The 13,441-nt window shown below is 37.8% G+C and overlaps 2 protein-coding genes across 2 annotated transcripts in view; one reads left to right on the top strand and one right to left on the bottom strand.

Annotated features, from left to right (window-relative positions):
* The window catches only part of dgat1a (diacylglycerol O-acyltransferase 1a), a 42,929-nt gene extending 39,684 nt beyond the window's left edge, over positions 1-3,245 (top strand). Inside the window, exons 16-17 of the mRNA XM_034058325.3 lie at positions 138-200; positions 444-3,245. Of these exons, the coding sequence (XP_033914216.1) occupies positions 138-200; positions 444-605 (225 nt within the window). The 3' untranslated portion in view covers positions 606-3,245. The remainder of the gene's footprint in view (positions 1-137; positions 201-443) is intronic.
* Positions 3,246-4,991: 1,746 nt separating this feature from the next.
* On the bottom strand, positions 4,992-12,516 carry cfap20 (cilia and flagella associated protein 20). Its single transcript, XM_033992368.3, has 6 exons — positions 11,559-12,516; positions 9,159-9,238; positions 8,117-8,228; positions 6,034-6,222; positions 5,377-5,487; positions 4,992-5,192 (listed from the first exon to the last, which is right to left on the bottom strand). Exons 1-6 carry the CDS (start codon positions 11,640-11,642, stop codon positions 5,187-5,189), a joined length of 582 nt encoding a protein of 193 aa, XP_033848259.1. The 5' UTR covers positions 11,643-12,516; the 3' UTR covers positions 4,992-5,186.
* Positions 12,517-13,441: the final 925 nt, after the last annotated feature.

Raw genomic sequence — 13,441 nt, 5'->3', positions numbered from 1 at the left:
ACACTATTGAGCCACCTGAGAATCCAGAAGATCTCTGGTAGACTGACTGATGGCTCAAAAAGAGGGGAGGGGGGTGGCTGCTGAAAATCTAATCCCCCACATAGAACTGAAACTTCATGGAGAACTTTCTTTTATAGTATCTGGTCAGTGTTCCTCTGAAGATGTTCCGACCATGGGCATTTATGGGCATGATGTCTCAGGTAGGCACTGTCTGATGCATGCAGTTTATTAATGTTAAAGCTGACTTGATTTCTAGCCTTTTTTTGTACAGGTTTTGTTTTAGTTTGTTGAAATGTAAGTGCTGAATGAAGTGCTTGATGAGCTTCATATTGTGTTCACCTATACAAGACCAATCTGATTGAGATTAGGAGGAATGAGGGCCTTCTGCCTGGTTTCATAGTATTAATTGCTTGATATAATGGATTTTTCCCTATGAACTACAGATTCCCCTGGCCTGGTTTGTGGGCAGGTTTCTGAGGGGCAACTATGGCAATGCTGCAGTCTGGATTTCCCTCATCATTGGGCAGCCTATAGCAGTGCTGATGTATGTTCATGACTACTATATCCTGAACTACGAGGAAACCCCATCGGCAGGAATGGCTTGACAGCCATAAATAGAAAAGAGGAAGATGGGATCAGGAACCAGGTATCATCTGGAGGCTGCGAAGATGCCCTTAAACACAGGTGCAAGAACAATAATGCCTTGTATATTGTTTTCTATTTTAAACAGGAAGGGGGGGGATAAATATTTTTGGACATTTAATTGTGGAGGGTAAATGTGTTATCCTTTAAAAGAGGAGCATCAATGGAGCACAGTGGGTACTTGTTTGTTGAGATGGATCATTGAGTTTTATTTGCTTCTGTCCTGCTGCAAACACTTACTAGCCAAAGCAAGCTCTTGGTGTGTGTCCTGTATTTTTATGGCTTTTTCGGTTATTTTTACTACTTTTGATTTAAACAATAAAAGTGCCCTCATTAAACCTGAGGAAAAAATCATGTTTTTCTTTTATATAGTGTAAAACACTGTCTCTTGACATGCTCAGGATGGAGGAACATATTCATAACGGGTGGGAAGGTCTGTAAATCTGTGTGGAATACATTACCTAAAGTGGAAAGCATGCAGTACCGGCACCAGCTTTCCTTTGAGAACCGGTTATTTCAGGAATGCTGGTTGCTGGCAGGTTTAACTGGTGTGAATACTGTCAGTGTGGTCCTTCCACTTAACATTCTGGTGATCTAATGATCCAACAAGTCTCCAATGCAAATGTGCTGTATATATATTCCCATTTTCTAATGATCTCAATAAGTAGTCACAATGGGTCAATTGCAGCGTACCAAATTTAGTCAATTTGATGTGTCTAACTAGTGCATTAAGCAGGTTTAGTCCACTTGATTGGACTAAAGTTAGTACACCTTCTAATCCCAATTGCAGTGTACCAGAAGGTAATCAATCCACAGGTAGACCATCTGCTAAATCAGACTAAACAAGATCCTGATTGCAGCAGCGTGCCAAATCAGATCCGTGATGATCCTGTTCAAAGTGGATCAACTCAGTACTGTGAAGGATGAGAAAAAGATGAGACTAACTTAATATATATATAAAGGCCCTACATTTTGAAAATAAACTTTTTAATCATGTACCTTTGATACCATTTTTCAGTTTAACGCAATACAATTTCAGTTAATATGCTTTAACTATAAACAACTAATGGTCCATTATCACGCAATTAAACATTTCTGTGGCTATGCTGCAGTGTCAGCAGCTTAAATGCAAGTACAGACAGATCTGCCAGTTAGAAATGTGCACGAAATGACATGACATTTTATTTTTACTTAAATGTTTGATGTAATAAAAATGCATCTTTCTTTTTTGTACAGGGATCCCTTTATATATTAATCTGACACTGAATACCACATATCAGATTAGTAAAGAAGGGTTTATACAGCTATAGTTTTAGGATTGAGAATTAAAAAAAAAAAAAAAAAAACGATATTGACGTAATTTAGATATTTTATTCAACGTCATATAGTCAAAGAAACTACAAAATGATATTGCAGAAGTTTACCGGAAGGCTAATAGTAGTGTTTCATGTTAGATTTTGAAATGTCACATTTTTTAATTTGTCTGTTTTTTGTATATGGAAAAACTACACTGGTATGTAATTTAATATATTAACGTAACATTATTTAACAGGTTTCATTCGACTTTATGAAGCAAAATGTATTAATTCTATAGGGTGATGCAAAACTTTTGGCCATGGCTGTAGGTTAGTCTCCATTATCAGTCTAACTTGTTCCAACCAGTTAAACCAGTTACCGCGATCATCTGCTTGGTACCCTGCAATCAGGACTAAATTAGTACAGATTTGCAGGATTTTCTAGTCTGCATTTTAGTCCACTTGGTGGACTGAATCACTGGTATGCTGCAATTGACCCAATAAGACTATCTGTGGGGTTTTTTTTCTGGATATATTTATTTTAAATTGACACTGCAAGTTACTCCATTTTAAACCACTGCATGTTTTTATAAAGGGTCAATGTTAATGCACTGGACTCTCCAATCTTTAAAATGTTAAACTGATGGATAAAAAGTGAATGTATAACTGAGTAGATCTGGCACCTTAATCTGTTTTTATTGTGATTTTTCTTTCTTTTTTTAATATACTTGTTTTGTAAATTTAGATATTTGGGATTTTTGTTTTCAATTTTTTTTTGTACTTGTGGAATAAATGCTTGCCTTTTTGAGTAACAGTTTTCAGTAAGTTTTATAAAATACAAACCTCTGTGTTTAGGAACTAAAGTTACTGTATTTTCAAAATGTTCAGTTTAGATATCAAGTCTCCCTGAGGTATGTAGTGTTGTACCAATGGGTTTAAAGTAAATAAAATAAATACTCGGTGCACACAAATCCATATTTTGGCAACACTTCTGTTTTATCACTTTGTTTTATACATGGTACAGGGCAGTGGTGGCCAAACTTCCTGACCCTGCGAGCCGCATACCAAAAGTTTCATATGGTTGAGAGCCGCAAGACACATACTGTAAAACATGACGTGTACGAGCAAGACATTTTAAATACTAGCATGGTTTAAAAATGTGTAATTCTCTCAAACACAAGGGAATCTTGCACTTAGTCTGTGCAGTAGTTGTTATCTCGATTGAAGTAAACTACACAAGAACAAGGGATAGAACTGTGTAATTGTTATTGTACTGTAGATTTACAGTGTATTAAACTTTAAATGTAACACTGGTGTTTTTCCATTATTTCTATTTAGACTGTATGTATAACGCACTTAAAATATATTCAGTTATTATGAAGCAAAATACGGTAACTGCCCTGATTTCACCAAAAACACCACAGACACATTTTTGTAAGGATTATTTTTGATAAACCCTTGAAGATCTGAATGCTGGGTTTAAAAATAAATAAATAAATAAAATAGCTTTTGCTGCATGTAGTAAATACTTTTGAGAGCTTTGTGGATGACAAATGCACTGTATTTATTTTGAAAGGGATTACAGTACCTGCTCATGACGATATGCAAGATTTGTAAATAATAATTTTAGACCTGCAATATAACATTTAAACATGCATTCTCTAGTCTAGCGCCAACACTGCTAATTTTATAAAAAGATTCATTCATCTGAATAAGGACGTTTGCCACGAGCAATATTCCATGCCTTACAAAACTCACTTGAGTCGTTACGTCAGCTTTTTATTGAAGGCCAAAAGGAGCACCAGCTAACAGCTGAGGCATGCTTTTTAAAGAGGCCAGCTTGTTTCTCCTTAAGTCCGATCCAGCAGGATATTCAGATGGAAATGTTTTGCGATTTGTTTCAGAATGACGTTTGAGGTTGCTTGCCTTGTACAGACTAGTGCGTAAGTGATTTGTTGCAGACGAGACCGGTTTACCACCATTTTCAGTGAAGCAAAGTCTTCCTCCCATTTTGGCTTAAAGCCTCATACTTTCATTTATTACTCATGGAGGGTTTGCTCAATGCTATTGTCTCCCCAAAACGAGTGAGCACTTAATTATGAAATCAACTTTCAACTGCACATCCAGCTTTCACTCGAGGTGGTCGAAATACGCACGCGCCAGCGAGCGGTGTTGAAAGTCATCAAGTGACAATGACCTTGCAGTGATCATGCATGCGCAAAGAAACTGAACTGAGAGAAGAAAGAATAATAAACATAAATGAATACAGAAAACAGATAAACTTGTGTTTACTTTTACTTTTTCTGCCATCGTTTTTGTTTATTATTCTTTCTTCAGCTCATCTGAGCCACAAAGTGTGCGTCACCCAGCATTTCACCGGGAGCCGCACTTGAACTGCATGGTCATCTCTGGTATATGAAATTGGTCTACTAAATGCAAAATCTGTTTTTCTCTATACCTACAGGGTATGTGTACCTTCCAACTGGAACAGGATTATTCATTTTTATTTCAAAGTGACACTGGGTTTGTACACAACTATCAGAGAAGCTGTCTAAAATTGTTTTTAAAAACCCACTAAAATGGCACCTGTAGATCTAATAAAAAAATGTATTGCATTTGAAAGTAATGAAAAGAGCAGGGGGCTTAAGAAATATCATTTTGAAATGAATCATTAAAACCTGAAAATGAAGAAACCCTATATTCTCATTCGGCACTTGCCTTAAATAAATCAAAGCACAAATATGGATTATTAAAAAAAAATGTAGCAATTTGTTATTGTTTTCTTTTAATCTTTATAAAATCCTGGGAGGGCAATTCTTAAATTCTTCAGTGTATTAACTTGAATGTCTTCCATCTGCCTTCGAAGTTAGTCAGCTCTGCTGCCTTGCCTATTGAGTCCTGGGCCTCATGCAGAAATTAAGGTAATTGTGATGTGGACAGTGCAATGCAACAGATTGTATATTAATTTAATATAAAAATGCAATACATTACTTAAAAGAATGGCCATTTACAATATTTTCTAAATGTAAGAAATAAAGAAGTCCCCAGTGATGGTTTGTTATATAAACATCTTTAATTGCCCACAGAATATACATAAAGCAATACAGCAGTAATCACGTGGGTCACAAATAAAGGTAGAAATAAAAAATAAATGACTGTATAAGGGACGGTGTTCTCATCTCATTCTAATGCAGGATCTAAAGATAAATATTTAACATCTGGGTTGAAACGTGATGAACTGCTCACTCTTCATTGCTGCAAGAAAAGAAAAAAAAAGTTTGTTCTATCCATCCCTGTTTGGTGTATAACACAACATAAGAAAAAAAGCATTAAGCCTCCATCAGGAACTTTAGTGTCTGGTTTCCTAAGTTAGTCCAAGATTAGTGCTGATCAGGATCTGCCTATAACTAGTGTTTTATCTTTATAAAGAATGGCTTACCTTTGCTTTATTCTGGACTGGTAAGTAAAGTTTGAACTCTGCTGGAAGCTCATCTTCCGAGTACAGTCTGTCCGAGAAATACACTCTTCGAATACGACAGTTTGCATGAATCTGAAAGGAAAAACAAAGCAAACGCTATCACTACAACAGCGCCTTTAAAACCCCTCCAACTTGCTTCACCCATGGGTTTAAAATGTTGATCAACAAAGCCCATCTAATCTTTTACTTTTTCCAACACCGGTAATAAAGCAGCAGCTTACAATGCCAGTCCACTAGGAAAATGAGACTATTATTTATTATTTATTTCTTAGCCGACGTCCTTATCCAGGGCGACTTACAATTGTTACAAGATATCACATTATTTTTACATACAATTACCCATTAATACAGTTAGGTTTTTACTGGAGCAATCTAGGTAAAGTACCTTGCTCACGGGTACAGCAGCAGTGTCCCCCACCTGGGATTGAACCCACGACCCTCCGGTCAAGAGTCCAGAGCCCTAACCACTAACACCAACAGAGCTTACTCCAACACTGGCTTCACATTTATTCCATGACATCTTTGATCATTACATTTCCTTAAACCCTTTTATCCAGGAGACACCTGAAGTTCTGTAACAACACCACCACCAACCCCTGTGGCTGATCCCTTGCTCACCTGCACTCGGAGGGTCTCAATGTAGTTGGTCCCGTATGCCCGGCGTGTGAAATCAGACAAGTTGAACTGGATCTGGTTCCAGCCGTCATCCAGTCGCATGGGCATGGTGCAGATGAATGGTTTCACCCGGGTGGTGCTCTGGTAGTTACTCGCCCGAAAACGGCGTCTGACGTTCTTGTCATCCAGCACCTGGAAATCCAAGAAAGTGCATTCAATGCTGCATTTAATAACATACTTATTCCCCCTTACGTTAGCTAGCAGCTGCATGTCACAGCAATGTCTAGCCTTTAATTAATAAAATAACTTTGTGTAAAATTTGAACTTGCATAACTGTGTATTTTTAATGTTGCATGCGCTCACTGCATGATTAGATATAATTATAAACAAAAAGCAGGAACTTAGAAGTGACCAGGAGAGATAAGAGTACAGGTCAGGAAGGTGCTAGGTCAAGCATAAAACTGGTTTATTTAGAGCTCTTTGTTAGATCAGAAGAAAGTAAGACTGTTGTGCCCTGTAAATATGCATTAATACCTTTTTCATAATTACTAATAATAAAGAATCAGAATTAAACCAAATCTCTGTTGTGTTGAGCAAACCATTCTGGGTTAATCCATTCCATCACAAAGACTCACACCGGTGAGCCACTTAACACCTGCCAATGATATATAAGCAGCACATTTAACATGTGCAAAAACAGTCAAGCCAGAGTTAAAAGATCAGTAGAAAGATGCGATACCTACAAAAACATAAAGGATCAGCCATATAAAAAGATGCGACACAAGTGGGTCCACATACAAAGCAAATTCATGCAGGAGGTTCAATTAGAAAGTCTTGCCGATATTTTGCATGCTTGATATCACAAGTAAAATTCCAAACTACAATTACTGGCTGGCCTAAGCTAACTATACACAGTTCGATTCCATTGCATGTCACTCAAATTCTTGACTGATGTGCAAAGGTCCTTTTTAAAAACTGATTTACGACTGATCTGTCTTATATCAGCAGTGTGGAGTAGTGGTTAGGGCTCTGGACTCTTGACCAGAGGGTCGTGGGTTCAACCCCAGGTGGGAGACACTGCTGCTGTACCCTTGAGCAAGGTACTTTACCTAGATTGCTCCAGTAAAAAAAAAAAAAAAAAACTGTATAAATTGGTAATTGTATATAAAAACGATCCCCATCCAACTTGACAGAGCTTGAACAATTTTTGCCAAGAAGAATGGGTGAATATTGCACGATCCAGATGTGCAAACCTGGTAGAGACTTACCCCAAAAAACTCACAGATGTAATTGCTGCCAAAGGTGGTTCTACCAAGTACTGACTCTAACCAAGACATTTCATTTTTTTTTTTTTTCATTAACTGTTGTTTCACAATAAAAATTATCTTGCCTCTTCAAAGTGTTTAGTAGGTTGTGTAACTCAAAGGAAAAATGATCCAATCTAAATACATCAAGATTTCAGGTTGTAACACAACAAACTGAAAATATCCAAGGGGGTGAATACTTACTATATGCAGTCTATGATTCAGTAAGGTGTGATGGAATCTGCTAGTCAAGCAGTTGTGGGTGTTGTTGTCAATTGTAGACCAGTGTGTGTAGTATGCTCTGTTGCAGAAATGAGGGTTTGATACTCTGCCACATGCATAGCAATAAGGATGTATGTGTACTGCATTGATATGGTGTACTGGATCATTCCCAGGGTTTCCCCAGTTCTAACTCTGACATTATGTAAATAACCTTAAATGGATATGGACACACTAAACACTTTGGGATTCACTGAACGCAAAGGGCTTCATACTAGAATCTAAATTTACTTTTACAAAAAAACATTTAAAAAGGAGGATTTGGGTAAAAATGTACATAAGAAAAGCCAGTTTAGAGGTTTCCATGGTTTTTTTTAGCAAAATCCCTAAATTGATGGTTGTTTACAATGTGGTCTGCTAGTGTAAACCCAATGACAAAACCATACCCCCACTACTCCAGACTGGATGAGAGTGCTTAAAAAGGCAGTCTTTAAAAGAGTAACCAACCAGGATAATTCAGCTGAAAGCACATCAAAAGCTGGTTATACAAATGTAAATCTTACCTGGACTTCAAATGTGAAATACTTCTTTAAGTTCTTGATAATCATGACCAGGAATGGAAGCTTGATACCAAGAGTCTTCTTTGGATCTGCTGGACATGTGATATATGTAGTGCTGAAAAAAACAAACAATAGATATGGGTTTGACTGTCATTTCTGTATCTTAGTAACTCACAAAAAACACACATGCTGCTGAGGGTTTTTAGGTCAGACTGGCAAGAATTCAAAACATGTCAGGTGGAACTAACCTGTACACAGTTTTGTGGGAAATCAAATCTTTCAAAACTTCCTAAGATGCAATAAAAAAAACAGTAGTGTGCAACTTTATTAGACACCTCATTTGTCATTTATAACCTTTAGATACTAACCTGCCTGAAAACCTCAAGGTGTGAGAATGTCAATTTTCAGTCAGTAAATCAGTGATATACAAACAACAGCACTTGTGTGAAAATGTTAGACCACTTTGTGCTTTACTAATTAGTCATCTTAAACAACTTCTAAAAAGTCTCATGCATTTTACCATTTGTGGCTCTGTGTTTCATTTCTATTACTATTTTAAATGAATTGCATGTGTGGCCTATTAAAGCCATCAATTAAATTAGACAATCACTCATTTGCATATTTTGACATTTTTCCAAGATTCTCAGTACAATGGTTTGATTAAATATGCACAAGCAATGGGGGGGTTCTACTAAATTTGCACACTACTGTACATTTAAAAGTGTATGTATTTTCAATGCATACTAATAATACGCTTAAAATCATTCAGATTTTGATGCCGATGGTTCAGATGGATCAATAGTCAATGGCAGGACAAATAACATGTTTTATGTGTCGGGATCCATGATTCAGCCTATAAAAGGTTTTAGAAACCTGGGAATGTTAAACACTGTACTGTAGTGTCATACTTTATCACACAGTTTACTACAAAGGTTGAAAGTTTAGTTGAAACCATGCTTTAACATGTATTGTGTTCATGATGTTAGCTGACTGAAAGAAAGAAAGAACCAAACCATCTGTACTGTTTTTTGACAACTACACTCACCTGACATTTGTGCCTTCAACCTCCAAAACCAGCGACTGGATGTCATTGTCCGTTATCCTTTTAATGTGTCCATTTCTCACCTAAACATGTAGTGATATGAGAGACGTCAGATTCAAATGCAAAGGTGGCTCAATTAATAATTTGGGAAGGAAAATATTTAACAAACAAATGGTTCCTCTGGCATCATAGAATTCTAGCATAACAGAGTTCGCCCAAATTACGAAATCTGGTGCAGTTAATCAGTAATTCAATATTATGTACAAAATAATATATATACCTTTACAAGGTGTGGGTGCAGAACTTCCCTAAATTCTATTACAGTAAGAAATACAGTGCTATACTACAGTAAGCAGTACAGTGCTATACTACAGTAAGCAGCAATGCTATACTACAGTAAGCCGCACAGTGCTATACTACAGTAAGCAGCACAGTGCTATACTACAGTAAGCAGCACAGTGCTATACTACAGTAAGCAGTACGGTGCTATACTACAGTAAGCAGTACGGTGCTATACTACAGTAAGCAGCACGGTGCTATACTACAGTAAGCAGCACAGTGCTATACAACAATAAGCAGCACGGTGCTATACTACAATAAGCAGCACGGTGCTATACAACAATAAGCAGCACGGTGCTATACAACAATAAGCAGCACGGTGCTATACTACAGTAAGCAGCACAGTGCTATACAACAATAAGCAATACGGTGCTATACTACAGTAAGCAGCACAGTGCTATACTACAGTAAGCAGCACAGTGCTATACTACAGTAAGCAGCACAGTGCTATACTACAGTAAGCCGCACGGTGCTATACTACAGTAAGCAGCACGGTGCTATACTACAGTAAGCAGCACGGTGCTATACTACAGTAAGCAGCACAGTGCTATACTACAGTAAGCAGCACAGTGCTATACTACAGTAAGCAGCACGGTGCTATACTACAGTAAGCAGCACGGTGCTATACTACAGTAAGCAGCACAGTGCTATACAGTAAGCAGCAGTGCTATACTACAGTAAGCAGCACAGTGCTATACTACAGTAAGCAGCACAGTGCTATACTACAGTAAGCAGCACAGTGCTATACTACAGTAAGCAGCACAGTGCTATACAGTAAGCAGCACAGTGCTATACTACAGTAAGCAGCACAGTGCTATACTACAGTAAGCAGCACAGTGCTATACAACAATAAGCAGCACGGTGCTATACTACAGTAAGCAGCACAGTGCTATACAACAGTAAGCAGCACAGTGCTATACTACAGTAAGCAGCAAAGTGCTATACAGTAAGCAGCACAGTGCTATACTACAGTAAGCAGCACAGTGCTATACAACAATAAGCAGCACGGTGCTATACTACAGTAAGCAGCACAGTGCTATACTACAGTAAGCAGCACAGTGCTATACTATTACAGTAAGCACAGTGCTATACTACAGTAAGCAGCACAGTGCTATACTACAGTAAGCAGCACAGTGCTATACTATTACAGTAAGCACAGTGCTATACTACAGTAAGCAGCACAGTGCTATACTACAGTAAGCAGCACAGTGCTATACTACAGTAAGCAGCACAGTGCTATACTACAGTAAGCAGCACAGTGCTATACAACAATAAGCAGCACGGTGCTATACTACAGTAAGCAGCACAGTGCTATACAACAATAAGCAGCACAGTGCTATACTACAATAAGCAGCACAGTGCTATACTACAGTAAGCAGCACAGTGCTATACTACAGTAAGCAGTACGGTGCTATACTACAGTAAGCAGCACAGTGCTATACTACAGTAAGCAGCAGTGCTATACTACAGTAAGCAGCAGTGCTATACTACAGTAAGCAGCACAGTGCTATACTACAGTAAGCAGCACAGTGCTATACTACAGTAAGCAGCACAGTGCTATACTACAGTAAGCAGCACAGTGCTATACTACAGTAAACAGTACAGTGCTATAACAGAAATTAGTTTGGTTTCTGTCTTCAATGAAGATTTCAATTACACTGCAGTACAGTTAAGGTGACCATATGACTCTGTGTTCAGCGGACAGTTTGGGATGGTTGAGGCTTTCAACTCACAACCCAATGCATTCAGGTAAGCGTAGCCCTGCTTCTCTTAAAGGAAAGAATGGTACCTGAGACAGGTAAAACATACCAGAATGCATTGGGTTGACAGGTAAAACATACCTGAATGCATTGGATTGCGAGTTGAATAGCCTTTACTGTCCCGCTGAACACGGAGCCAGATATGAGATATGGTCACCTAGTTGTTCTTTGCATCAATAACATGACAATATTCGCCACAACTACAGGCAGACTCCTGGCAGTCTAAGGAAAACTATATACCTTAGCAATATTAGACCGACATTCCTACCGCTAAAATCGTATCGTTTTGTATTTTTGTTCCTACCTTTTTGTCCCAGATCTGAAGAGGTTTGCTACCGATGCTGTACAGGATAGACAGAAACCCACTCTGAAACGTGTTTTTAAACATCTCTTTTTTCTTCTTGTGTTATACTATATTTAAAATATACGCAAGACGGCCCAGTGTAATGTTTCTGTTTAATTATTATTATTATTTTTTGTTAACTTGGTTTCAAACAATCAACAACATCAAATTCACAGCCACCGTCTTCCCTCTCCAAAACAACCTCCGGGTGGAATCAAACACTCAAAAAGCAGAAAATAATCAGTTCCGCTGCGGTAGAAAATTAAATAATTAAAGGAAGCTGTACAACACTGAAATGTGTTCAGGCTCTGACAGACGATATTTTTGAAGAAAAAAAAAACAGGACATCGAACTGCGTTTTTAAATATAGTTAAGCATCGCAATTGAATTATATACTGTCCATGGCTGCAATACAGTAATAAATATCCACTAGAAATCTCAACCAGAAAAAAAATTCGCGATAAATTACAATGTTGCAGTTTGTGTGGTGTTGACTATAGCGCGTCACCTCAAGTTGTCAGACTAGATATAATGCTTTCTAACAAATTTTTTTAGCTCAACTGTGCATCTTATTTACTCTCTAAAAATAAAGTTACGTAACTGACTTTCCTATACAAAACCGGGTCTAATTTAAAATCTCTGCTAGCAGCAGACAGTTAGTCGTAGTTGCATGTGTGAGCCGCCTTCTGTACTTTAAGTTGCTATGAAACACTGCGCGGGTTCCTTTATCACATCGGACTCCTGATTTGTTTACGCACTGCGGTAGTCATAGTAACGCAAATCTGCTTAATTGATTCAAGTGGTTGGTCGGTGCCTTTGCAAGAGATATCCCAGTCCCAGGCAGTCTGGCCTATTGAGCGGATTTTTAAATGTGGTTCTTGTTAGTTGCTAATCTGCAGAACTGTAACTACAGCAACAACAGTCGCCATACTGTGCATAATAGTGGTGTTACTGTAAAAGTGGTCTTCAATTCCAAGAGGAAACAATTCCATAATATGTCAGTATATTATTATTAAAAGCACTTCTTAACCAGATCATTTGTTTATCTGTAGTTAAACAACGGGGTGCGGGGTATGGGGGTGCGGTTTTTTTCATTCCCCATAGCTTATACCAGTGCTTCCCAACTCTGGTCCTGGAGGACCACCTACCCTGCTGGTTTTTGTTCCAAACGATCTCTAAATTACTTAATTTAGCCCTTAATTTAAGTAATAATTTGTTTAAATTGACTTTTTAGATCATGTAACACATATAAAGTTGGAGAATTCAAGTTCCTTATACAATCTTATGCTTAACTTGGAACCCCAACTGTTTAAAATAATTAAAAGGCTCTAATTAGGCAAGTTATTAGTTCAATTAAGTAATTGCAAGCTCGGTTGGAACAAAAACCAGCAGGGTAGGAGGTCCTCCAGGATCAGGGTTGGGAACCACTGGTTTATACTATGCATTTGCCATAGTTCAACCTGGTTGACCGTGTTTTTGTTTGTTTGTTTGTTTTATAATATTATTTGCCATGCTTCGCTAATCTTTACTATGCTTACCTGCGCTTTACCATGTTTTCGCTATGTTTTATTAGTCTTTGCTATGTTTTTATTACAGTAAACATTTTATAAGGGGACACCTATGCCTGCCCATCTCTCTGCATTATGGATCATGATGAGATAGAACAGGGGATCCCTCGGGCATTCATCCTGATTGAGGATCCCCATCCAATGAATTTTGTAATGGTACACATACAAGCTAGGCAGTAAATGAAGATTATACGTTTACGATATAGTTGACGTCCACATTGTGAGTATTACATTCAAAAAATCAGTAATGCTTTGAGTGTCATAAATAACTATTTC

Source organism: Acipenser ruthenus, chromosome 3, assembly GCF_902713425.1.
Source record: "Acipenser ruthenus chromosome 3, fAciRut3.2 maternal haplotype, whole genome shotgun sequence".
Classification (NCBI taxonomy): domain Eukaryota; kingdom Metazoa; phylum Chordata; class Actinopteri; order Acipenseriformes; family Acipenseridae; genus Acipenser; species Acipenser ruthenus.
The sequence above is the reverse complement of the archived record's forward strand: the minus strand, read 5'-3'. Positions and strand labels throughout refer to the sequence as shown.